The following is a 25,372-nucleotide window of genomic DNA, read 5'->3' as shown; positions in this document are numbered from 1 at the left end:
TTCAGCGATCGGCTGGAGTATCCCCGTTGGTGAAAAAATCGGGGGCGGCGCCGCTTTTGCGATGTTCCGCCCCCTCCAAAACAGACAGTACTTGAGGCCCTTCCCGATACTCCGCCCCCGATGGGACGAGTTCCCGCCGGCGTGGGGCGCGTGTACAATTTTTTTTTCGGGAACCCGGCGTGGTGGCTGCAGACTGAGTCTAGTGCTGCCACAGTCCGGGGGGGGGGGGCCGATCCGCGGGCAGGGAGGGTTTTGGTGGAGGCACTGGTGGGGGGTGGTCCGGGGGTGGCGAGCCTGGCCTAAGGGAGCACTATCTGGCAGGCCGGGTCTGGGCGCGGCCAGCTTCATGTTGCATGGCGCGGCCGCTGCGGGCCTCCGCCGTGCACATGCGCAGTCACGGACCCGACAATTCTCCGGCTGTAGCGGCAACGCATTCTCCGGCTGTAACGGAGGATTGGTGCAGCTTTGCGCCATTTTTCCGGGCGTAGAACTTCACTGCTCCCATGCTGGCATCAGCACATAGCCTCCCAAACGGAGAATCCAGTCCTTTTTCTTTCACTCCACCTACCTCTCCCCTTTTTATCAGCAAAAACTCATCACACTCCTACCTCTCTTCAGTTCTGAAAGAAGAGCATATTGGTCTCCAAATGTTAACTATCTCTCCACAGATGCTGCAAGATCTCCTGAGTTTTTTCCAGCACTTCCTGTTTTTATTTCAGATCTCCAGCATCCGCATTATTTTGGCTTTCACTTCATGATTATTTTGGTCCCGGCTCTGTTGAGGGGTAACCTGTCTGGTCTGTACTGGTGCCACCTCCACCAGAACTGGTCCCACTGTCCCAAGTGTCTTAAGTCCTCATTCCTGCACCATCTCTCAAGCCACATATTCATCTGCACTATTTCTATAGTTATTAGCATGTGGCACCAGAAACAACCTGAAGATTGTGACCTTTGAAGTCTTGTATCACTTTCCCAACTCTCTGAAACCTGTCTCCCTTTCTGCCAATAGAATACACTGATATGGTCATGACCTCCAGCTCTTCATACTCCCGCCACAGAATGTTACGCAGCTTTTCTTTTATTCTTTGATATGATATGATAGGCAGCACAGTAGCACAAGTGGCTAGCACTGTGGCTTCACAGCACCAGGGTCCCAGGTTCAATTCCCCGCTGGGACACTGTCTCTGCAGAGTCTGCACGTTCTCCTTGTGTCTGCGTGGGTTTCCTCCGGGTGCTCCGGTTTCCTCCCACAGTCCAAAGACATGCAGGTTAGGTGGATTGGCAGTACTAAATTGCCCTTAGTGTCCAAAAAGATTAGATGGGGTTATTGGGTTACAGGGATAGGGTGGAAATGAGGGCTTAAGTGGGTCGGTGCAGACTCGATGGGCCGAATGACCTCCTTCTACACTGTATGGTCTATGTTCTATTGGGCATTGCAGCCATTTTATTCCCCATCCCAAATTGCCCTTGAACTGAGTGGCTTACTAGGCCATTTTAGAGGGCAGTTAAGAGTCAAACACATTGCTTTAGATTTGGAGTCACATGTAGGTCAGACCAGGTAGGGATGATTTCAAATGACATCAGTGAACCAGATTAGTTTTTATGACAAACCAATACTAGTCTCATGGTCACCATTGATGAGACTAGCTTTCAATTCCAGATTTTATTAAGTGGATTTAAAATCCACTAGCTCCCATGGTGGGATGAAAACCCATCTCCCCAAATCTGGGTCTCTGGTTACTTGCCCAGTGACATTACTACTATACCACCATCTTTTCTGATGTTGAGTGACATCCCGGTGCCAGTTATCATCCTAGAATCATATTTGCATCACAGAAACCCCATTCTACTCATCTAACCATAGAATCCGCCATTATTATTCCATTCCCAACGTTCAACTCCCTATCTCTACAGCAAATCTACCTATGGGCTGTGAACTTGACTCTGGCTGTATTCATTTCAGAATGTTAAAAGCAGAGGCTTGAAGTACAAACCATGGAAGTTATGCTGAACATTTATGAAGCACTGGTTAAGCATCAACTGGTGTATTATGTCCAAAGCTGGACCACACTTTAGCATCAGTTCTCAAGGATTTATATTCACTAAATGGGACCAGAGAGACATCAGCTATGTGGTGAGACAAGAGAAGTTAGGATGTTTAATAAATGTTTAAAATAATGTAAGATTTTGATAGAGTAAATAAAATAAACTGAAGCATTAATAGCCAGAGGACAGAGATTTAAGATAATGATCAAATGAACCATTGATAGATAGAGAAATACAGCACAGAACAGGCCCTTCGGCCCACGATGTTGCGCCGAACTTTTGTCCTAGGTTAATCATAGAATTTTGGACAATTTTTCATGGCCAATCCACCCAACCTGCACATCTTTGGACTGTGGGAGGAAACCGGAGTACCCGGAGGAAACCCACGCAGTCACGGGGAGGATGTGCAGACTCCACACAGACAGCGACCCAAGTCGAAATCGAACTTGGGACCCTGGAGCTGTGAAGCAATTGTGCTATCCACAATGCTACCGTGCTGCCCTTAAGAAGTTAACCTACACTCCATTATTCTACCCTAATCCATGTACCTATCCAATAGCCGCTTGAAGGTCCCTAACGTTTCCGACTCAACTACTTCCACAGGCAGTGCATTCCATGCCCCCACTACTCTCTGGGTAAAGAACCTACCTCTGACATCCCCTCTATATCTTCCACCATTTATCTTAAATTTATGTCCCCTTGTAATGGTGTGTTCCACCCGTGGAAAAAGTCTCTGACTGTCTACTCTATCTATTCCCCTAATCATCTTATAAACCTCTATCAAGTCGCCCCTCATCCTTCTCCGTTCGAATGAGAAAAGGCCTAGCACCCTCAACCTTTCCTCGTATGACCTACTCTCCATTCCAGGCAACATCCTGGTAAATCTCCTTTGCACCTTTTCCAAAGCTTCCACATCCTTCCTAAAATGAGGTGACCAGAACTGCACACAGTACTCCAAATGTGGCCTGACCAAGGTTTTGTACAGCTGCATCATCACCTCACGGCTCTTAAATTCAATCCCTCTGCTAATGAACGCTAGCATACCATTGGCCTTCTTCACAGCTCTATCCACTTGAGTGGCAACTTTCAAAGATCTATGAACATAGACCCCAAGATCTCTCTGCTCCTCCACATTGCCAAGAACCCTACCATTAACCCTGTATTCCGCATTCATATTTGTCCTTCCAAAATGGACAACCTCACACTTGTCAGGGTTAAACTCCATCTGCCACTTCTCAGCCCAGCTCTGCATTCTATCTAGAACATAGAACAGTACAGCACAGAACAGGCCCTTCGGCCCTCGATGTTGTGCCGAGCAATGATCACCCCACTTAAACCCACGTAACCCGTATACCCGTAACCCAACAATCCCCCCCATTAACCTTACACTACGGGCAATTTAGCATGGCCAATCCACCTAACCCGCACATCTTTGGATTGTGGGAGGAAACCGGAGCACCCGGAGGAAACCCACGCACACACGGGGAGGACGTGCAGATTCCACACAGACAGTGACCCAGCCGGGAATCGAACCTGGGACCCTGGAGCTGTGAAGCATTGATGCTAACCACCATGCTACCGTGAGGCCCTGTGGTGTAGGTATACCCACCGTGCTGTTAGGGATGGACTTCCAGGATTCTGACCCAGCGCCAGTGAAGAAACGGTGCGTTTCTTGTGAAGCCGACAACAGCCCTCCTCACTATCCACAACTCCACCAATCTTCGTATCATCTGCAAATTTACTGACCCACCCTTCAACTCCCTCATCCAAGTCGTTAATGAAAATCACAAACAGCAGAGGACCCAGAACTGATCCCTGCGGTACGCCACTGATAACTGGGCTCCAGGCTGAATATTTGCCATCCACCACCACTCTCTGTCTTCTATCGGTTAGCCAGTTTGTTATCCAACTGGCCAAATTTCCCACTATCCCATGCCTCCTTACTTTCTGCATAAGTCTACCATGGGGAACCTTATCAAATGCCTTACTAAAATCCATGTACACTACATCCACTGCTTTACCTTCATCCACATGCTTGGTCACCTCCTCAAAGAAGTCAATAAGACTTGTAAGGCAAGACCTACCCCTCACAAATCCGTGCTGACTATCCCTAATCAAGCAATGCCTTTCCAGATGCTCAGAAATCCTATCCCTCAGTACCCTTTCCATTACTTTGCCTATCACCGAAGTAAGACTAACTGGCCTGTAATTCCCAGGGTTATCCCTATTCCCTTTTTTGAACAGGGGCACGACATTCGCCACTCTCCAATCCTTTGGTACCACCCCTGTTGACAGCGAGGACGAAAAGATCATTGCCAACGGCTCTGCAATTTCATTTCTTGCTTCCCATAGAATCCTTGGATATATCCCGTCAGGCCCGGGGGACTTGTCTATCCTCAAGTTTTTCAAAACGCGCAACACATCTTCCTTCCTGACAAGTATCTCCTCAAGCTTATCAGTCTGCTTCACGCTGTCCTCTCCAACAATATGGCCCCTCTCGTTTGTAAATACTGAAGAAAAATACTTGTTCAAGACCTCTCCTATCTCTTCAGACTCAATACACAATCTCCCGCTACTGTCCTTAATCGGACCTACCCTCGCTCTAGTCATTCTCATGTTTCTCACATATGTGTAAAAGGCCTTGGGGTTTTCCTTGATCCTACCCGCCAAAGATTTTTCATGCCCTCTCTTAGCTCTCCTAATCCCTTTCTTCAGTTCCCTCCTGGCTATCTTGTATCCCTCCAGCACCCTGTCTGAACCTTGTTTCTTCAGCCTTACATAAGTCTCCTTCTTCCTCTTAACAAGACGTTCAACCTCTCTTGTCAACCATGGTTCCCTCACTCGACCATCTCTTCCCTGCCTGACAGGGACATACATATCAAAGACACGTAGTACCTGTTCCTTGAACAAGTTCCACATTTCACTTGTGTCCTTCCCTGACAGCCTATGTTCCCAACTTCTGCACTTCAATTCTTGTCTGACAGCATTGTATTTACCCTTCCCCCAATTATAAACCTTTCCATTGATGAAATGATGAGATTTTTTTCTTTCAGATGTGCTGTTATGATCTAGAATGCATTGTCTGAAAAGGTGATGGAAGCAGATTCAATAATATCTTTAAAAATCTAATTTGATAAATTGAAAGGAAACTATTTGCAGGGCCATGAGCAAAAAATAAGGGAGTGAAAATAATTGGAAAGCTCTTTCAAAGACCTCAAATAGACATGGGGCTGAATTCTCCACCGGCGGGATGCTCCGTTTTGTTGGTAGCCGGAGGTTTCCTAACAGCATGGGGCTGCCCCATTGACTGGCCGGTGTAACAGAGCATCCTGCTGGCGGGGTGAACTGAAATGTGGTGTGGTGGGGCGGAGAATCCAGCCCATGATGGCTGAAAGGTCTCTTCTTGTGTTTTATCATTCTATGATCCTAGCTGCTCAAGTTACTGTTCTACCCAATGACACTATTCCAGCTATGGGATCTCATCCTATATGGCGCTCTTATAGCTTCAGCCATCTTTCCATTTTACAAGTTTTGGTAAATTGTGCATTGGTGTAACCAAGAGGACAGGTGCATGACCTGCTACGTAGCCGTCATCAATGCAGTCAACAGCCCAAAGACAACTCTTCTTCACATAATTACTTTAATCTGTAGAGGATACAGAGCAATAACCAGAACTTTCCCAATGCTAAATCTGGGAGTGGAAGTTGAAGCTCCCCCTTCCCCCATAATAGCGCTGCACATGAATGATCTGCAACACTGCACTATCCTTGAATCCTGACATTCATAAGGTTACTGCAAGTTTAAACAATGGGCAGGAATCTCCGGCCGTGACCACCTTGCGACCGGAGAATGCTGCCCGAGGTCAATGGAGTTCTCCATTTTACACGGTTCGCCCATGGTATTCTTGTGGCGGGCTAGGTGGGAGAATCTAGCCCAATAGCTTTTAGTCTCCTCACCCCTCTCCACACACTATGGGCAAACAGTTTTTCTACTTTCACTGTCTAGGCTCGTCTCAGAAATAATTACTGCCTGAACAAGGCATTGGAAGGTATAACTAGTACATTTGTTCTGCTGTCATGCCTGCACTTCTAATAGTCTATCACTCTACTTCAGAAAATCGGGAACAAGTTCATCTATAGTTTCATCATGTTACACAAACACCATCACAAATCTCTCAATCATAAACTTGACATTATTGATTTTTTTCTATGTCTGTTGAAGCTGAGATGCCCCCTGCTGTTGAAGGAGAGACAGAGTGTTACACAGGCAAGGGTCAGGTATATCGTGGAGTTACATCGACAACCGTTTCTGGTAGAACCTGTCAAGAATGGAATGTTCAGGATCCGCACATGCACTCAAGAACTCCGGACGATTACCCCTGCAAGTAAGTAAATATCAGTAGTCCTTGTGTGATCTGCTTTTCACCATCATCCCTGATGAAAAAGACAAATGTAAGTCACTCCGCTGGCTGTGCCTGATTGTGTATTTGTTCCAAGTTGTGTGGTGCCATGCCGATTCCAAATAGTAAGAAGTCTTACAACACCAGGTTAAAGTCCAACAGGTTTGTTTGGAATCACTAGCTTTCAGAGGGCAGCTCCTTCATCAGGTGAGTGAAGAGGTGGGTTCCACAAACACATTGTCATGTGAGAGTACCTTTAAGAAATAGGTGTTTAAGAAACATACCTTTAAGAAATGGGTTTTTATCAGAGATGTCAGAGTGTGGGTGGAGCTGGGCTGTCTGTCAGCTTTTTACTTTCATTTTAGGCTGTTTGCTGCAGGGTGTGTTTTAGTTTTGTTTTCAGTGTTGGAGCTGAAGCCAGACAAAGCAGGTGTACTGCTGTTCTCTCTGGCACGGAAAGACTATTGCTTGATCATTTGGTGAATTCAGGATTATAAATGTTCTCAGTAGTGAATGTAAACATAATGTGCTTCTGTTAAAAGGTGTTTCTTTTGTCTTCTGGATGTTGTTTGGGAAGTTATTAAGGATTACTTAGTGTTGTATTCTTTGGGGTTGTATTTGAATTGATGGTTGCTAAGATGTTCACTGTATGCTTTAAAAAGGTTAACTTGAGTTCATAGAATAAACATTGTTTTGCTTTAAAAAATACTTTTTTATTTCTGCTGTAACACACCAGTAGAGTGGGCTGTGTGCTCTCCGTACCACAATCTAGTAAAAGTTGTGGGTCAGGTGAACTCCATGATACACTTTGGGGTTCTCTAAACCCTGGCCCATAACAACATGTATAGACAAATTCAATGATGCAAGATGATACTTTGAATGCGATTCTTTGCTGGTAATTAAGTCTTTACAAGTCCAAATGGTGTGACTGGAGAGAGGGATAATCACAGGTTAAAGAGGTGAGAATTGGCTCAAGCCAGGACAGTTGGTAGGAATACGGAAGTCCAGGCCAGATGATCGGGGGTGCAACATGAATCCAAGGTCCTGGTTGAGGCCATACTCATGCATGCGGAACTCACTATCAGCTTCTGCTCGCCGAATCTGCGTTGTCATACATCCTGAAGACCACTTTGGAGAACGCTTACCCGGTCTCGTAAATGTACTACGCCTCGGCACATCCTTTCCTGCAGCGTATGAGGTAGACAACGTTGGCCGAGTCGCACGAGTACGGTGGGTGATGTTCTCACGTGGAATGGTGGTATCCATGTTGATGATTTGGCACGTCTTGCAGAGGTCGCCATGGCAGGGTTGTGGTCTCTGTTCTCCAGAAGGCTGAAAACAATGGTCCGTTTGAGGTTGCACGGTTGTTTGAAGCCAAGTGGTGGGTGTGTGGGGATGGCCTTGGCAAGATGAAAAGTTTCATCAATGACGTGTTGAAGGTTGCGAAGGTGTTGTAGTTTCTCCACTCCGGGGAAGTACTGGACGATGAAGGATACTCTGTCGGTTGTGTCTCGTGTATGTCTTCTGAGGTGGTCGGTGCGGTTTTTTGCTGTGTCACGGTGCACACACGTGCGACTCAGCCAACGTTGTCTACCTCAAAAGCTGCAGGAAAGGATGTCCGGAGGCGTTGAAACCAAGCAGACACTGCGACAACGGATGAACGGTCATCGCGAGACAAGCACCAGGCAGAAATGTTTCCTTCCAGTCGGGGAACACTTCAGCAGTCAAGGGCATTCAGCCTCTGATCTTTGGATAAGCGCTCACCAAGGAAGTCTTCAGGATGCCCGATAACGCAGAATCGTCGAGCAGAAACTGATAGCCAAGTTCCGCACGCATGAGTACCACCTCAACCGGGACCTTGGATTCATGTTGTTCTACATTCACCCCCCATCTGGCCTGGGCTGGCAAAATCCTACCAACTGTCCTGGCTTGAGACAATTCACACCTCTTTAACCTGTGATCACCACTCTCTCCAGTCGCACCGTTGGGACCTGTAAAGACTTAATTTATTGCAAAGACGCATTCATAGTATCATTTTGCATCATTAACTTTGCCTATACATGTGTTTGTGGAACCCACCTCTTCAGTCACCTGATGAAGGAGCTGTGCTCCTCTGAAAGCTAGTGATTCCAAACAAACCTGTTGGACTTTACCCTGGTGTTGTATGACTTCTTACTGTGCCCACTCCAGTCCATACTGGCATCTCCATATCATGGATTCCAAATAGTTTTCAGACTGTCCATACTTCCACATCTTCTATTCATGTGAAGAATCTAGTCACACACAGTAAATGTAATATTTTTTTCTGATCAACACACAAACTTCTGTTTTTTTTAGAGGACTGGAAGGTAATTACTGCAGGAACCCGGATAATGAAAAGCAGCCCTGGTGCTACACCACTGACCGAGATACAAGATGGGAATATTGTCAAGTACCAAAGTGTGGCCTTGTGGCTCCAGGTGAGAATTCCACAGTTCCCGGGTAGTGCTCTGATTCCTTTTATTAGTCCAATAGGAAATCTTACTAAACTGTTTGCTGCTTTGTCAATTGGTCTATATTTTGTTACGAGCAAATCTCCCACCTTTTACTTATTGAGCCAGATGTGGTGTTGTTTTCTCATGACCAGAGCATGATGGCATACGGCTGATCTCCAAAAAATGACAAAAATTAGACTTCATTCTTGTGGTGTTCTCTACTTTGCTTTACCTGGATGGCTTGGATGCGTAGTGTGAAATAAAGAACACCAAGTTTTGCTAACGAACAAAACTAATTTATTAACACTACTAAGATTTGTTCACATTCCTAAAGTATAAGGTTACTATATTAAACTATCTCTAACTACAGAACTCTCTGCCTTCTAACTCCCACAAGGCTTAGCATCAATTATTTCTATACATGTAACTGTAGCTTCCTCTCATGGCTACTTAGACATTTCACTAAACCTTGCAGTTCTTACATTTATGATAATCCCTCATCCCCTTTCTTTGTAAAAGAAAGTTCTTAGACCTTAGGTTGTGATATTTTTCTTTAACCATAACATTGCACGTGTGAACCTTACTATTAGCTAGTGTTCATCATAAACTTCGGATTATTTTACATTCCTGTCAATATACATATCATGACATCCCCTTCTTTTTTAAAGGTGTTTGGAAATTTCTACAAACATATGTATATTAAGAGCATTGTATGTTCTTTACATGTAATTGAGTACTGCTATTGTACAGTCGTTGTGATGAATAGTATCAGTAGCTGCAACTGTACCTTACCTTTAATGCATTGGCCCTTTCAGACCGGGCTTGGAACCCTGGGGGACTCTGCCTCTGGCTCCGCCCCCAGGAAACGGTATATAAGATGAGGCTCGCTCGTCAGCATGTGGTGAGCACACTTCTCGGCTGCTGTTCAGTTCTCTGATGATTAAAGCCTTTGAATTACCAATCTTCTCTCCTGTGTCGTAATTGAGGGTATCTCAGTCGTTAACAATTTTAAAAACTTTTTATAGTCCACAAATTGAGTCTGTACTCAGTCTTCATTGTGGTAGTGGGGTCCATAATCAACAAGTCATCAGTTTCATCACTCAAGCTGTCGATTGGTTCTATCACTTTTGTTGCCTAACGTGGCCTTTTTTCTATGCTTGATTTTGTGTTCCCTTTGCCCTAAAAAGCTGTTTGCTATCTGGTTTTTTTTTAGCAAGGACCAACTCTTCCAGACTATTAGAATTATTTTTTCTCTTTCTGTACAATGTCCTTTTCTTCCTGGCATTTGTGCCATCATGCGTGAACTTGGTATGGTCTACACATATATGTGTCTGTTGTTTCTCGAATGGTAGCTGTTTTTAACACACTTGTCCTGCAATCCCTTGCTCAGTTGCCATCTGGACTGTTTTCATACAGTATAGTTTGTCAAGTGTGACTGCAAGTTCAAAGACTTTGTTGTCATTAAATTGCAACGCGTTGTTTATTGTCCTTGATTTCAAAGACATATCTTTGTGTAAATTCTGTCATTCCATAGCTACTCTTCATGTGCTCAGGATCAGCTCCTTTTTTGTTCAGCCGATTCATTTTCAGCCTTTTTACTCTCAGTGTCCTTTAGATTATCAGATGTATCTTTGAACTTTGTGATATCAATTCCCTTTGGATGATCTGATGTATTGTTGAGCTTTGTGATATTAGTTCCTTTTGGATGATCGGAGGTATCTTTGAGCTCTTGGTGCTTCTCATCTGGAGTTGACTTCTCCAAGATGTCATTTTCCTGGAGGCTGTTCACAATTCATGTGCTCTCAATAGATCTGATCATTGCTGCACATTCATTATTATGTTCTTGTTGGCTGTTCATAATTGATATGCTCTCACTTCATCTGCTCACTGTTGCACTCTGATTGTCAGCCTTTGTACAGTCCAGCTGAGATCTGTCAGTCTCGCCGTTGTCCTGCAGTTTGTATGCTACTTGTGACCACTTTGTCACTAGTCGCAAATAAAGTGGATAAACCATTATCGTCTTCTTTTTCTTGCTTATAATTTGTTTCTTCACTGTTGTCATTATTGGCATGTTGTCATAGTCTTCTTCGCCTGGCTCAGCAAATAAGCTAGATACACCTTCATAGTCTTCTTCTTGTTGCTCATCTGTCAAATTACTGCTATCCAATGTCGCAACAATATGCCATTCCATCAATCTATTGGATTAATCTATCTGTAGTAGAGAGCTATTCATTTTTTAAAATTGTGTTGCTCATGGAATGATCAGTTAACCCGAATATCCCTGCCATATCTGAATAGTATTCTTCAATGTAGGATTTACCTTCTGTATTCTTATATTGGTTGAAGTTGTCTGCTTCTTTCATGCTGTAAACTGCTAGCTCGATGGTGCTGCAAAAGTCTTCTTCAGCTGTTGGTTGAAATTCAATCAATGTTCTGCCGTTCGAGTCAAAATGCTTCAGTTTGTTTCATTTTAAACTTGTTTTTCTGATCATTGGGCATTTTTTCTTTAAGTGGGAGTGGCCACAATGTCTACACGTCATAACGTCCATGGCGTCATGCACAAACTTCCATTGCACATGCGGCAATCGATCATCGTCTGGAGTGCGCTCTTTTTTCAAGAACGTTCATCTTCCGGAATACATCTTTTCTTTAACGAAATGTTGTGCGAAATGTCCGACTTTCGAAGAGTGCTTTTTTTTCAAAGTGCACGTCCGCAAACTAGCCTTCTTTTCCAGGACGCTGACTTTCTAGCTGTGCCACAGCTTCAACAGAGTCACAAATATCCACGCCACTTTCCCGATTCACCATTTCGGAACATCTAGTTTTAGTTGCTTTACTCGCAAGGGATATTTTAATAGAATCCTCCAGCATTATTATTTTGTTCCTCTTGCATTAATTCACTCAGCTTTTAATTTCTTTTAAGCTCACAATAGCTGTCAAATTTTTGAATGACCACTTTAAACTTATTTTTTTCAACTTCACTCTCAAAGTAGAATAAGTTGTACAGGTTTATAGCCTGCGGTTCAGCCAAATTGTGTAACAGCGCAATCTTTCTCTTCTCACTGACTACTTGGAGATTAAAGGTTGAGATGTACAGTTCAAGCTCTTGTTTGAAAATTTTCCAGTTCACATCTACATTACCCGATGTCCTGAATGACTTTGAAGTCTGCAGACCCTCCATGAAGCTTCGGTTGGGTATTTCTTTTTGCGATGCTGCTGGTTGTTGCTACTGAAGTCTGATTATTGCTACCGGATTCTGGTTGAGATTTTTTTTCTCAAGTTTTTTTTTCTTTCTTTGAAAGGAGATTGTTTCTTTCTCCCTAAACCTGATTATTCGACTTTAGGAAACCAGTCATGGTACCATGTGGAACTTTTACTATTTAAAGTTTTCCACCCTTGGTAACATGTGGTGTTTTCAACTTTGCTTTACTTGGATGGCCGAGATGCGTAGTGTTGAATAAAGAACACCAAGCTTTGTTAATGAACAAAACTAATTTATTAACACGACTAAGATTTGTTCACATTCCTAAAGTACAAGGTTACTATATTAAACTATGCCATCTCTAACTACTGAACTATCAAGTACACAACTGCTCCTATGCGTCACCATCTTCTACTGCCTTCTAACTCTCACAAGGCGTTAGCATCCATGCCTTCTATACTGGTAACTGTAGCTCTCTCTAGTGGCTACTCTTAGACATTTCATTAACCCTTGTAATTCTTACATTTATGATGATACTACAATTTGCTTGTGTAATTGCCTCTCATTTATGTTTCCAACATTTTGTACTGTTCTCGGTCTTATTATATCGCTGCACGACTGAGACACATTCTTCTCACTGATATCTATATCATCCAGCAGTGGTTGGTGTTGCTGCCTCATGGCGCTAGGGCCCCAGGTTGGATTGGATTTTTTTATTGTTACGTGTACCGAGTTACAGTAAAACTCACTGTGGACTCAGCTCCTCTTTCCGGCCCGAACACCATAACCCTTAATCCCTTTATTCTTCAAAAAACTATCTCTCTTTACATTAAAAACATTTAATGAAGGAGCCTCAACTGCTTCACTGGGCAAGGAATTCCATAGATTCACAACCCTTTGGGTAAAGATGTTCCTCCTAAACTCAGTCCTAAATCAACTTCCCCTTATTTTGAGGCTATGCCCCCTTTTTCTGCTTTCACCCGCCAGTAGAAACAACCTGCCCGCATCTATCCTATCTATTCCCTTCATAATTTTAAAAAGTTTCTATAAGATCCCCCCTCATCCTTCTAAATTCCAACGAGTACAGTCCCAGTCTACTCAACCTCTCCTCGTAATCCAATCCGTTCAGCTCTGGGATTAACCTCGTGAATCTCCTCTGCACACCCTCCAGTGCCAGTATGTCCTTTCTCAAGTAAGGAGACCAAAACTGAACACAATACTCCAGGTGTGGCCTCACTAACACCTTATACAATTGCAGCATAACCTCCCTAGTCTTAAACTCCATCCCTCTCGCAATGAAGGACAAAATTCCATTTGCCTTCTTAATCACCTGTTGCACCTGTAAACCAACTTTCTGTGACTCATGCACTAGCACACCCAGGTCTCTCTGCATAGCAGCATGCTTTAATATTTTATCGTTTAAATAATAATCCCGTTTGCTGTTATTCCTACCAAAATGGATAACCTCACATTTGTCAACATTGTATTCCATCTGCCAGACCCTAGCCCATTCACATAACTTATCTAAATCCCTCTGCAGACTTTCAGTATCCTCTGCACTTTTCGCTTTACCACTCATCTTAGTGTCATCTGCAAACTTGGACACATTGCCCTTGGTCCCCAACTCCAAATCATCTATGTAAATTGAGAACAATTGTGGGCCCAACACGGATCCCTGAGGGACACCACTAGCTACTGATTGCCAACCAGAGAAACACCCATTTATCCCCACTCTTTGCTTTCTATTAATTAACCAATCCTCTATCCATGCTACTACTTTACCCTTAATGCCATGCATCTTTATCTTATGCAGCAACCTTTTGTGTGGCACCTTGTCAAAGGCTTTCTGGAAATCCAGATATACCACATCCATTGGCTCCCCGTTATCTACTGCACTGGTAATGTCCTCAAAAAATTTCACTAAATTAGTTAGGCATGACCTGCCCTTTATGAACCCATGCTGCGTCTGCCCAATGGGACAATTTCTATCCAGATGCCTCGTTATTTCTTCCTTGATGATAGATTCCAGCATCTTCCCTACTACCAAAATTAAGCTCACTGGCCTATAATTTCCTGCTCTCTGCCTACCTCCTTTTTTAAACAGTGGTGTCACGTTTGCTAATTTCCAATCCACCGGGCCCAGCTTGTCCATGCGCCCAGTTTCTATCACTAAGCTAGTCCCAATTGCCCGCATTTGGCCCATATCCCTCGATACCCACCCTGCCCATGTAACTGTCTAACTTTTTTAAAGGAAAACATTTGTACCTGCCTCTACCACTGCCTCTGGCAGCTCATTCCAGATGGTCACCACCCCTCTGTGTAAAAAGATTTCCCCTCTGGTCCCCCCTTTGTATCTCTCCCCTCTCACCTTAAACCTATGCCCTCTAGTTCTAGACTCCTCTACCTTTGGGAAAAGATGTGGACAATCTACCTTATCTATGCCCCTCAATATTTTATAGACCTCTAAAAGAGCACCCCTAAGCCTTCTACGCTCTGGGGGAAAAAGTTCCAGCCTATCCAGCCTCTCCTTATACCTCAGACCATCAAGTCCTGGCAGCATCCTCGTAAATCTCTTCTGCACTCTTTCTAGTTTAACAATATTCTTCCAATAATAGGGTGACCAGAACTGAACACAGGATTCCATGTGTGATCTCACCAATGTCTTGTACACTTTAACAAGACATCCCAACTCCTGTATTCAATATTCTGACCAATAAAACATCGCATGCTAAATGCCTTCTTCACCACCCTGTCCACCTGCAATTCCACCTTCAAGGAGCTATGAACCTGTTCCTCTGGATCTCTTTGTTCTGTAACTCTCCCCAACTCCCTGCCATTAACTGAGTAGGTCCTGCCCTGATTTGATCTACCAAAATGCATCACCTCACATTTATCCAAATTAAACTCCATCTGCCATTCATCGGCCCACTGGCCCAATTGGTCAAGATCCTGTTGCAATCTTATGTAACCTTGTTCACGATCCACTATGTCACGAATCTTGGTGTCATCTGCAAACTTACTAACCATGTTTCCTACATTCTCATCAAATCATTAAGATATATAACAAATAACACTGGACCCAGCCCCGATCCATGAGGCACACCGCTGGTCACAGATGAGCACAAATGAGGCAGTTCTCAACATAATGGGTGGCGTCGCTGGTCTCCAGTTTGAAAAACAACCTTCAACAACCACCCTTTGGCTTCGGTCGCCAAGCCAATTTTGTATCCAATTGGCTACCTCATCCTGGATTCCATGAGATTTAACCTTTTGCAACAACTTACCATGCAGTACCCTGTCAAAGGCCTTGCTAAAGTCCATGTTAACAACGTCAATTGCACTGCTCTCATCTACCTTCTTGGTTACTCCTTCAAAAAACTCAATCAAATTTGTGAGACATGACTTTGCCCTTACAAAGCCATTCTGACTTTCCCTAATTAGCCCCTGCCTGTCTACATGCTTGTAGATCCTGTCCCTCAGAATACCTTCTAAAATTTACCCACTACAGAAGTAAGGCTAACCGGTCTGTAGTTTCCAGGCTTAGCCCTACAGCCCTTCTTAAACAAGGGCACAATATTTGCTACCCTCCAATCTTCAGGTATGATTCAAATATCTCAGCTGGGGGGCCATCAATTTCCTCCTTAGCCTCCCACAACATCCTGGGATAAATTTTATCAGATCCTGGGGATTTATCTATCTTGATGCGCTTCAATACCTCCAGCACCTCCTTCTCTATAATATATACACTCCGCAAGACATCACTTATTATGGCCTTATCTGCCAAGACAATCCCATGTCCCCTTTTTGCCCTCCTGATTTCTCCTTTAACTCTACTCCGACAAGCCCTATACTCTTCAAGGGATCCACTTGATCCCAGCTGCCTATGCATGTCATATGCCGCCTTCTTCCTTTTGACCATGGTCTCAATATCCCGAGTCATCCAGGGTTCCCTACTTCTACCAGCCTTACCCTTCACTCGAAGAAGAATGTGCTCACCCTGAACCCGAGTTCACAGCTTTTTGAAAGACTCCCACTTACCAAATATTACCTTGCCTGAAAATAGGCACCCCCTATCAACTTTTGAAAGTTCCCTCCTAATACTCTTGAAATTGGCCTTGGCACAATTTAGAATTTTAACTTTTCGGCCAGAACTATCATTCTTCATAGCTATCTTAAACCTAACGGAATTATGGTCACTGGTCCCAAAGTGATCCCTCACTAATACTTCCGTCACCTGCCCTCCTTTATTCCCCAAGAGGAGGTCAAGTTTTGCCCCCTCTCTAGTCGGGCCATCCACATATTGAATGAGGAATTATTTGCGAATACACTCGACAAATTTCTCTCCATCCAAACCCCTAGTGCTATGGCTGTCCCAGTTAATGTTGAGAAAGTTAAAGTCCCCAACCATCACCACCCTATTTATCCGGCAACTATCTGTAATCTCTTTACATATTTGCTCCTTAATATCCCGCTGACTATTTGGGGGCCAATAGTACAGTCCTATCAAAGTGATTTCACCCTTCTTATTTTTCAGTTCTACCCATGTAGACTCACTGGGCGAACCCTCGGATATATCCTCTCTCTGTACTGCCGTGATGCTGTCCCTATTCAAAAATGCAACTCCCCCTCCTCTTCTATCTCCTGGTCTATCTTTCCTATAGCATCTGTACCCCGGAACATTGAGTTGCCAGTCCTGCCCCTCCTTTCGCCATGTTTCAATAATAGCTATAATATCCCAGTCCCATGTGCCTATCCATGCCCTGAGTTCACCTGCTTGCCCGTTCGGCCTCTTGCATTGAAATAAATGCAGTTCAATCTGTTTCTCTGTCTTCCACTTTTCTTTCTGACTTTTGTTTCTATCCTCTCTTTACTACTCTCCGACTTCCTGCATTGGTTCCCATCCCCCTGCCTCATTAGTTTAAACCCTCCCCAACAACACTAGTGAACAACCCCCCTAGGGCATTGGTTCCAGTCCTGCCCAGGTGTAGACTGTCGATTTGTAATTTACATAGATAGAATTTACAGTGCAGAAGGAGGCCATTCGGCCCATTGAGTCTGCACCGGCTCCCGGAAAGAGCAACCTACCCAAGGTTAACACCTCCACCCTATCCCCATAACCCAGCAACCCCACCCAACACTAAGGGCAATTTTGGACACTAAGGGGAATTTATCATGGCCAATCCACCTAACCTGCACATCTTTGGACTGTGGGAGGAAACCGGAGCACCCGGAGGAAACCCACGCACACACGGGGAGGATGTGCAGACTCCGCACAGACAGTGACCCAAACCGGAATAGAACCTGGGACCCTGGAGCTGTGAAGCGATTGTGCTATCCACAATGCTCCCATGCTGCCCCTAATGGTCCACCTCTCCCAGAACCGGTTCCAATATCCCAAAAATCTGAATCCCTCCCTCCTGCACCATCTCTCAAGCTAAACATTCGTCCTGTCTATCCTGTCATTCCTACTCCGATTAGCACATGACACTGGTAGCAATCCCGAGATTACCTTTGAGGTCCTACTTTTTAGTTTAGCTCCTAACTCCCTACATTCAGCATGTAGACCTCATCCTGATTTTTACCTATATCGTTGGTGCCTGTATGCACCATAGCAGCTGACTGTTTACCCTCCACCTTTAGAATGTCCTTCTGCTGCTCGGAGACATCCAGGATCCTTGCACCCCGGAGGCAACATACCTTCCTCATTTACGACTGCAGAAATGCCAAACTACTCCCCTTACAATCGAATCCCCTATCACTATAGCTCTATCACTCGTTTTCCTGCCCTCCTGCCATGAACTTTGCTACTGCTGCCTTCCCCTGGTGAGTCATCTCCCTCAACAGTATCGAAACGGTATACCTGTTTTGGAGGGAGATGACCGCAGGGGACCCTTGCACTGCCTTCCTACTCTTCCTCTGTCTGATGGTCACCCATTTCTTACCTCCCTCAGTACTATTTATCTGTGGTGTGACCAACTCGCTAAACATGCCATCCACGACTTTCTCTGCATCGCGGATGAAGTGAGTCCATCCGCAGCTCCAGAGCCATCAAGTGGTCCAACAGGAGCTGCAACTGGGCACACTTTTGCACGTGAAGGAGCCAGGGACAGTGGACATGTCCCTGAACTCCCACATCGCACAAGACACAGGAGTGCAGTCCTACTCAGTAGAGAAGATGTGTGAAGAGATCAGATCAGTCCCATAAGAGGGTCGTTTAGGAGTCTGGTAACAGAGGAGAAGAAGCTGTTTTTGAATCTGTTAGTGCGTGTTCTCAGACTTTTGTATCTCCTGCCCGATGGAAGAAGTTGGAAGAGTGAATAAGCCGGGTGGGAGGGGTCTTTGATTATGCGGTCCGCTTTCCCAAGGCAGCGGGAGGTGCAGGCAGATTCAATGAATGGGAGGCAGGTTCATGTGATGGACTGGGCGGTGTTCACGACTCTCTGTAGTTTCTTATGGTCTTCGGCCGAGCAGTTACCATACCAGGCTGTGATGCAGCCAGATGGGATGCAATCTATTGTGCATCTGTAAAAGTTAGTAAGAGTCAATGTGAACATATCAAATTCCTTTGTTTCATGAGAAATTATAGGCAATGTTGTGCTTTCTTGGCGGTGGTACCGACATGGGTGGACCAGGACAGATTGCTGGTGATGTGCACGCCTAGAAATTTGAAGCCGTCAACCATCTCCACCTTGGCCCCGTTGATGCAGACATACTTTACTTTGATACTTTGATACGATACTTTGCTTGCTGAAGTCAATTACCAGCTCTTTAGTTTTTCTGACATTGACAGATTGTTGTCGTTACACCAGTCCACTAGGTTCTCTATCTCCCTCCTGTATTCTGACTCATCATTGTTTGAGGTCAGACCCACTACAGTCGTGTCGTCAGCAAACTTGTAGATGGAGTTGGAGCCAAATTTTGACACGCAGTCGTGCATGTATAGGGAGTATAGTAGAGGATTAAGTATGCAGCCTTGCGGATCCCCGGTATTGAAGACTATCGTGGAGGAGGTGTTGTTTATTCTTACCGATTGTGGTGCTTGGATCAGAAAGTTGAGGATCCAGTTGCAGAGTGAGGAGCCAAGTCCTAGGTTTTGGAGCATTGTCATGAGCTTGGCTGGGATTATGGTGTTGAAGCGGAGCTGTAGTTAATAAATAGGAGTCTGATGTAGGAGTCCTTGTTGTTGAGATGCTCCAAGGATAAGTGTAGGGCCAGGGAGATGACGTCTGCTGTGACAGTATGCGAATTGCAGTGGATCTAGGCATTCTGGGAGTATGGAGTTGATGTGCCTCATGACTAACCTCTCGAAGTACTTCATTATGATCGATGTCACGGCCACCAGGCGATAGTCATTGAGGCACGTTGCCTGGTTCTTCTTTGGCACTGGTATGATGGTGGTCCTCTTGAAGCAGGTGGGAAACTCGGAATGGAGTAGGGAGAGGTTGAAGATGTCCGCGAACACATCTGCCAGCTGGACCGTGCAGGATTTGAGTGCACGACCAGGGACCCTGTCAGGACCCGCTACCTTCTGAGAGTTCACTTTCAAGAAAGCAGATCTGACTTTGGAAGCTGTGACGGTGGGTTTGGTTGTGTCCTGGGCTGATGGGGCAGTTGACAGCAGTTTGATGGCTTCCTGCTCGAACCAAGCATAGAATGCGTTGAGTTCATCGGGGAGAGGTGCACTACTGCCGGAGATTCTGCTCGGTTTCGCTCTGTAGCCCATTATGTTGTTAAGCCTTGCCACAACCAACGAGAGTCTGTGATGCTCGTCTGTAACTGTAGCTTGGTCTGATATTGTCTCTTGGCATCCCTGATGACTTTGCGTAGGTCATACCTGGATTTCCTGTGCAGATCAGGGCCACCTGACTTAAACGCCACAGACCTGGCCTTCAGTAGGGAGTCAATCTCCCGCTTAAGCTATGGTTTCTGGTTGGGAAATGTACATACTACTTTCTTTGGCACCCAGTCATCTACACATTTGCTGATAAAGTCTGTGACGGTGGTGGCATACTCGTTTAGGTTGGTCGCTGAGTTCTTAAATATGGACCAGTCCACAGACTCCAAGCAGTCACGTTGGAGTTCTTCTTTTGCTTTGGATCAGCACTGCATGACCTTCTTAACCGGATTCTCCCGCCAGTCTGCTTTTATGCCAGGACAAGGAGCACCGTTTCAAAGTCTGATTTTCCGGCGTGCGGTCATTTGCAGGGGGGGGGGGGGGGGGGGGGCCTAGGTAGAGTACTCTTACAGAGAGTCGGTGCAGACTTGATAGGCCAAATGGCCTCTTTCTACACTGTAGTAATTCCATCCCTTCAATCTGCCCATTCTTTTTTAACAAACATTTTATTAAGGCATTTATGGTTTTATAACAACAAAAGATACAAATATAAACATAATTCAGTTAGTAACACCCTACTCCATCTCTCACTATTCCCGCCTAAGCTAAACAAAAATATCCTAACTCCCCCTACCCCCCTTATCCCCCAACACCCCCCTCTTATTGAATCTGCTAACAGTTTAGTTTTCCCCGACAGCTTCCATCTTCGAACGAACCCTAACATTGATCCTCTCAGGGCGAACCTAATTTTCTCAAGCCTGAGAAACCCAGTCATGTCGCTAACCCACACCCCTGATTTCGGGGGCTTCGAGTGCCTCCACGCTAATAAGATCTGTCTCCGGGCTACCAAAGAGGCAAAGGCCAAAATGTCGGCCTCTCTCGCCCCCTGAGTCTTCTGACACTCCAAAGATCGTAACCTCTGGACTCGGCGCCACCCTTGTTTTTAGGACTGTGGACATGACATCCGCAAATCCTTGCCAGAATCCCCTGAGCATCGGACATGACCAAAACACGTGGACATGATTTGCGGGACCTCCTGCACACCTCACACACCTAGAAATGGAACGGTTGAAACCTACCTTCGCACAAAATTCCCTCACCTACAGATAACGAAATCCATTCCCTCCCAGCAACTCAAACTCCTGTTCCAGATCCTCCAAACAGGGAAAGCTCCCAATAAACAGGTCTCCCAGCCTCTAATCCCTACTCTCAGCCATCTCCGAAACTCCCCATCCATCCTCCCTGGGACAAACCAGTGATTACCACAAATTGGAGCCCACACCGACGCTCCCTCCACTCTCATATGCTTCCGCCCCTGCCCCCGAACTCTCAGGGCCACCACTACCACTGGGCTTGTGGAGTACCGAGCTGGCGAGAACGACAGCTGCCATTACCAATGCCCCCAGACTTGTGCTCTTACATGAGTCCGCCTCTACCCGCTTCCGCACCGACCCCTCCCCCATTACCTGACCATGGCTATATTTACCGCCCAGTAGTAGTTACAAAAGTTTGGCAGTGCCAGCCCTCCCTCCCCTCGGCTCCGCTCCAGCAGCACTCTCCTTACTCGTGGGGTTTTACCCGCCCACACAAACCGAAAGATCACCAGATTCACCCGCGTAAAAAGGCCTTTGATGTAAAAATAGAGAGGCACTGGAAAACAAACAGGAATCTCAGTAGAACCACCATTTTTACGGTCTATACCCTCCCCGCCAGTGACAACGGGAGCATGTCTCACCTCTGGAAGTCCTCCTTCATTTGCTCAACTAACCGGGCCAAATTTAATTTATGCAGTTGCTCCCATCCCCGTGAAACCTGAATACGCAAGTATCGAAAACTCCCTCCCACCACTTTAAACGGCATCTCCCCCAGTCTCCTCTCCTGCTCCCTCGCCTGGATCACAAAAACCTCGCTCTTACCCATGTTCAATTTGTACCGGCCAAATTCCCCTAGAATCCGCATAATCTCCCCAATTCCCCCGAATGGGTCAGGAATGTACAGGAGTAGGTCGTCTGCATATAACGAGACGTTGGATGGGATTCTCTGACCCCCCCCCAGCCGGGGGTCTCCGGCGCCGGTTTTTTAGCGGGGGCGGGGATCACGTCACGCCAGTCGGGCGCCGTTGGCAGTGGCGCTCCCCCCCCCCCCCCCCCCCCCCCCAGCGATTTTCCAGACACTGATGGGCCGAGTGGCAGCCCTTCGGCACCGGTTAGCGCGGAGCCAAGCCTAGCCCCCGGAAGTGCGGAGGATTCCGCAACTTCCGGGCGGCCCGACGCCGGAGTGGTTCACGTCATTCTTTGGCGCCGGTATGGCCCACCCGCCGGTTGGTGGAGAATCCCAGCCCTCGTGTTCCACCCTACCCCGGGCAAGCCCTTTCCATCCCTTTGACGCTCTCAGCGCCATCACCAATGTCTCAATAGTCAAGGCAAATAACAGTGGGGAGAGGGAACATCCCTGCCTTGACCCCCGGTGCAGTCTAAAGTAGTCCGAATTCACCCGGTTCGTCTACACACTCGCCACAGGTGCCCAGTGCAGCAACCAAACCCAATCAATAAAGCCCTGCCCAAATCCAAACCATCCCAGGACCTCCCACAGGTAATTCCACTCCACCTGGTCAAAGGCCTTCTCCGCGTCCATAGCGACCACCACTTCCGCCTCCCTCCCCTTGGAGGGCATAATGATTACATTCAAGAGCCTTCTAACGTTGGCCGTTAGCTCTCTGCCTTTGACAAACCCTGTCTGGTCTTCCCCTATCCTCGAGACCAGAATTTTGGCCAGCAATTTGGCGTCAATATTCACTAGGGAGATTGGTCTGTATGACCCGCATTGCTCTGGGTCCTTCTCCCTTCTCCCGCTTCAGGATCAATGAGATCGAAACCTGTGACATTGTTGGGGCAAGAACACTCTGCTCCCTAGACTCATTAAATGTCCTTATCAGCATAGGGCCCAACATCCCAGAAAACATCTTGTAAAATTCCACTGGGTAGCCATCCAGTCCCGGGGTCTTGCTCGACTGCATGGCCTCCAGTCCCTCTACTACTTCACACCCGCACACCCCCTCATCTACTAACAGACCTACATACAATCTCCATTGTGGGCGATGACCCCCCTCCTGGCTCACCCATAAATCTACCCAGTATAGGGCATGGTCTGACACAACAATCACAGAATACTTGGTATCTGACACCCCGCCAACAAAGCCCTGTTCAAAATGAAAAAATTCAATCCGGGAGTACACTTTGTGAACATGGGAGAAAAAAAAAATTCCTTCACTCTTGGCCGTCCGAACCTCCATGGATCTACTCCTCCCATCTGCTCCTAAACACTTTTAGTTCCCTCACCACGGCTGGCACCCTCCCTGTCCTTGAATTCGACCGATCCAACCTCAGATCAATGACCATATTAAAGTCCGTCCCCATGATCAACCTATGCGAGTCCAGGTCCGGAATCTTCCCTAACACCCGTCTCATAAACTCTGCGTCGTTGCAGTTTGTCGCTTAAATATTCACGAAAACCACCGGCATCCCCTCCAGCTTCCCACTCGCCATAACGTACCTACCCCGTCACCCCCCCCCCCCCCCCCCCCCCCGTCCCTGAGACTGCCACTATACTCTCTACCTCAAATGACACCCGCTTATTGATCAAGATCGTAACCCCCGTAGTTTTAGAGTATAGCCCCGGATGAAATACCTGCCCAACCCATCCCTTCGTCAGCCTACTCTGATCCACAACCCTCAGGTGTGTCTCCTGTAGCATTGCAATGTCCGCCTTCAAATTCTTCAATTGCACGAACACGCAAGACCTCTTCACCGGCCCATTCAGCCCTTTCACGTTCCATGTGATCTGCCTGGTCGGGGGGTGTGGTGAATGTAACTTGGTAATTCACACTGTATCTTTGTAAGCGCAGTAGCGTTATCTGACCACTAGGGGGAGTAGCTCTGGGAATGCTCAGGAGTTTGTTCAGGGCTCCACCCTTGGCTCTGCCCACGACTCCTCCCCCCTTGTGCTGCTGTATAAATACCCTTGTCCAGAGTCAGCCTGCAGTTCACTGGGAGTTCATCAACGGGTAACAGGCTGGCTCTGTAGTAAGTAGATTAAAACCACTGATCATACGCAACTAAACTCGGCCGGTTCAGATACTGCAGCGCTAGCGGTACTCGATAAGATATATGTAAGGCCCATTAATGAAGTTTACGCACGCCATGTGTTCACGACTCGCCGCCAGCGGCCTACAGAATCACTCGCCGAGTTTTTAAGGGAACTCAATAATCTATCTAATGACTGTAACTATCAAGCAGTTACCGCGGCTGAACATAGAGAACTTGCTGTACGCGATGTTTTTGTAGCGGGCCTCAGGTCTAATTATGTGCGCCAACAACTGCTGGAAAAGGGGGCCCAAGACTTAGAAACAACTGTGGAAGCTGCTACCATGATGGAGGTCTCCTTCCGTAGCCTTAACGTGTTCCCCGCGGACCCCGCGACCCAATCATAGGCCCCCGACCAGCGACTCCCCCAGGCCTGTGTGACGCGGCTGCCCAGCCACCATGCTGCCCCAGCCAGCCACTATGCTGCTCCAGCCTGCCATTTCTGCGGCCAGAATCAGCACCCGCGACAGCACTACCCAGCCCGCAACACGACCTGCAGCAGCTGCGGGCGGAAAGGCCACTACGCAAGAGTGTGCCTCGCAAAAAGGGCCCCAGCGGCACGACGTAATCACTCCCCACACCTGCAGGCCCAAAACGCTGCGGCCTATGCCCCGACTCCGCCCCCTCCCGCCACGTGCGATCCATGGGGGCCGCCATCTTGGCAAACCTCCACCACGTGGCCGGCCACGTGCGACTCATGGGGGCCGCCATCTTGGATGCCATCTTCCTCGCCGCCCGCCACGTGCGATCCACGGGCCCGACCTGCATCTCCACGCTCGGACAACTCATCGGAAGAGTACGACTACGAACTCAGAGGGCAGTCATCACGGGCCCACTCCAGCACAGCTGATCGAGCCGCCGACGACCCGCAACTCAACGCAGTCACTCTGGACCAATCACACCCGAAGCATCTGCAAAATTCGATGGCAGAGGTCCAAATCAACGGGTACAAAACGCCATGCCTCTTCGACTCCGGGAGCACTGAAAGCTTCATACATCCAGACCTGGTAAGACGCTGTTCGCTCCCCGTTTTCCCCATGCGGCAAACTATCTCGCTCGCTTCAGGCTCCCATTCGGTCCAGATCCAGGGGCGCACCGCTGCGACACTCACAATCCGAGGCGCTAGCTACTCAAAATTCCAACTCTACGTTTTGCCCGACCTCTGCACGCCACTCTTATTAGGCCTAGACTTTCAATGTAACATTAAGAGCCTCACCCTCAGCTTCGGCGGGCCCCTGCCCCCACTCACTCTCTGCAGCCTCGCTATGCTGCAAA

At 46.8% G+C, this 25,372-nt stretch overlaps 1 protein-coding gene across 1 annotated transcript in view; it reads left to right on the top strand.

Moving 5' to 3' along the window:
• plg (plasminogen) overlaps positions 1 to 25,372 on the top strand; it is a 244,612-nt gene that overhangs the window by 80,906 nt on the left and 138,334 nt on the right. Inside the window, exons 8-9 of the mRNA XM_038803356.1 lie at positions 6,268 to 6,430; positions 8,783 to 8,904. Of these exons, the coding sequence (XP_038659284.1) occupies positions 6,268 to 6,430; positions 8,783 to 8,904 (285 nt within the window). The remainder of the gene's footprint in view (positions 1 to 6,267; positions 6,431 to 8,782; positions 8,905 to 25,372) is intronic.

The sequence above is a fragment of the Scyliorhinus canicula genome, chromosome 1 (assembly GCF_902713615.1).
Source record: "Scyliorhinus canicula chromosome 1, sScyCan1.1, whole genome shotgun sequence".
In the NCBI taxonomy this organism is placed as follows: domain Eukaryota; kingdom Metazoa; phylum Chordata; class Chondrichthyes; order Carcharhiniformes; family Scyliorhinidae; genus Scyliorhinus; species Scyliorhinus canicula.
Note: the sequence above shows the minus strand (reverse complement) of the source record. Positions and strands in the feature narration are given on the sequence as shown.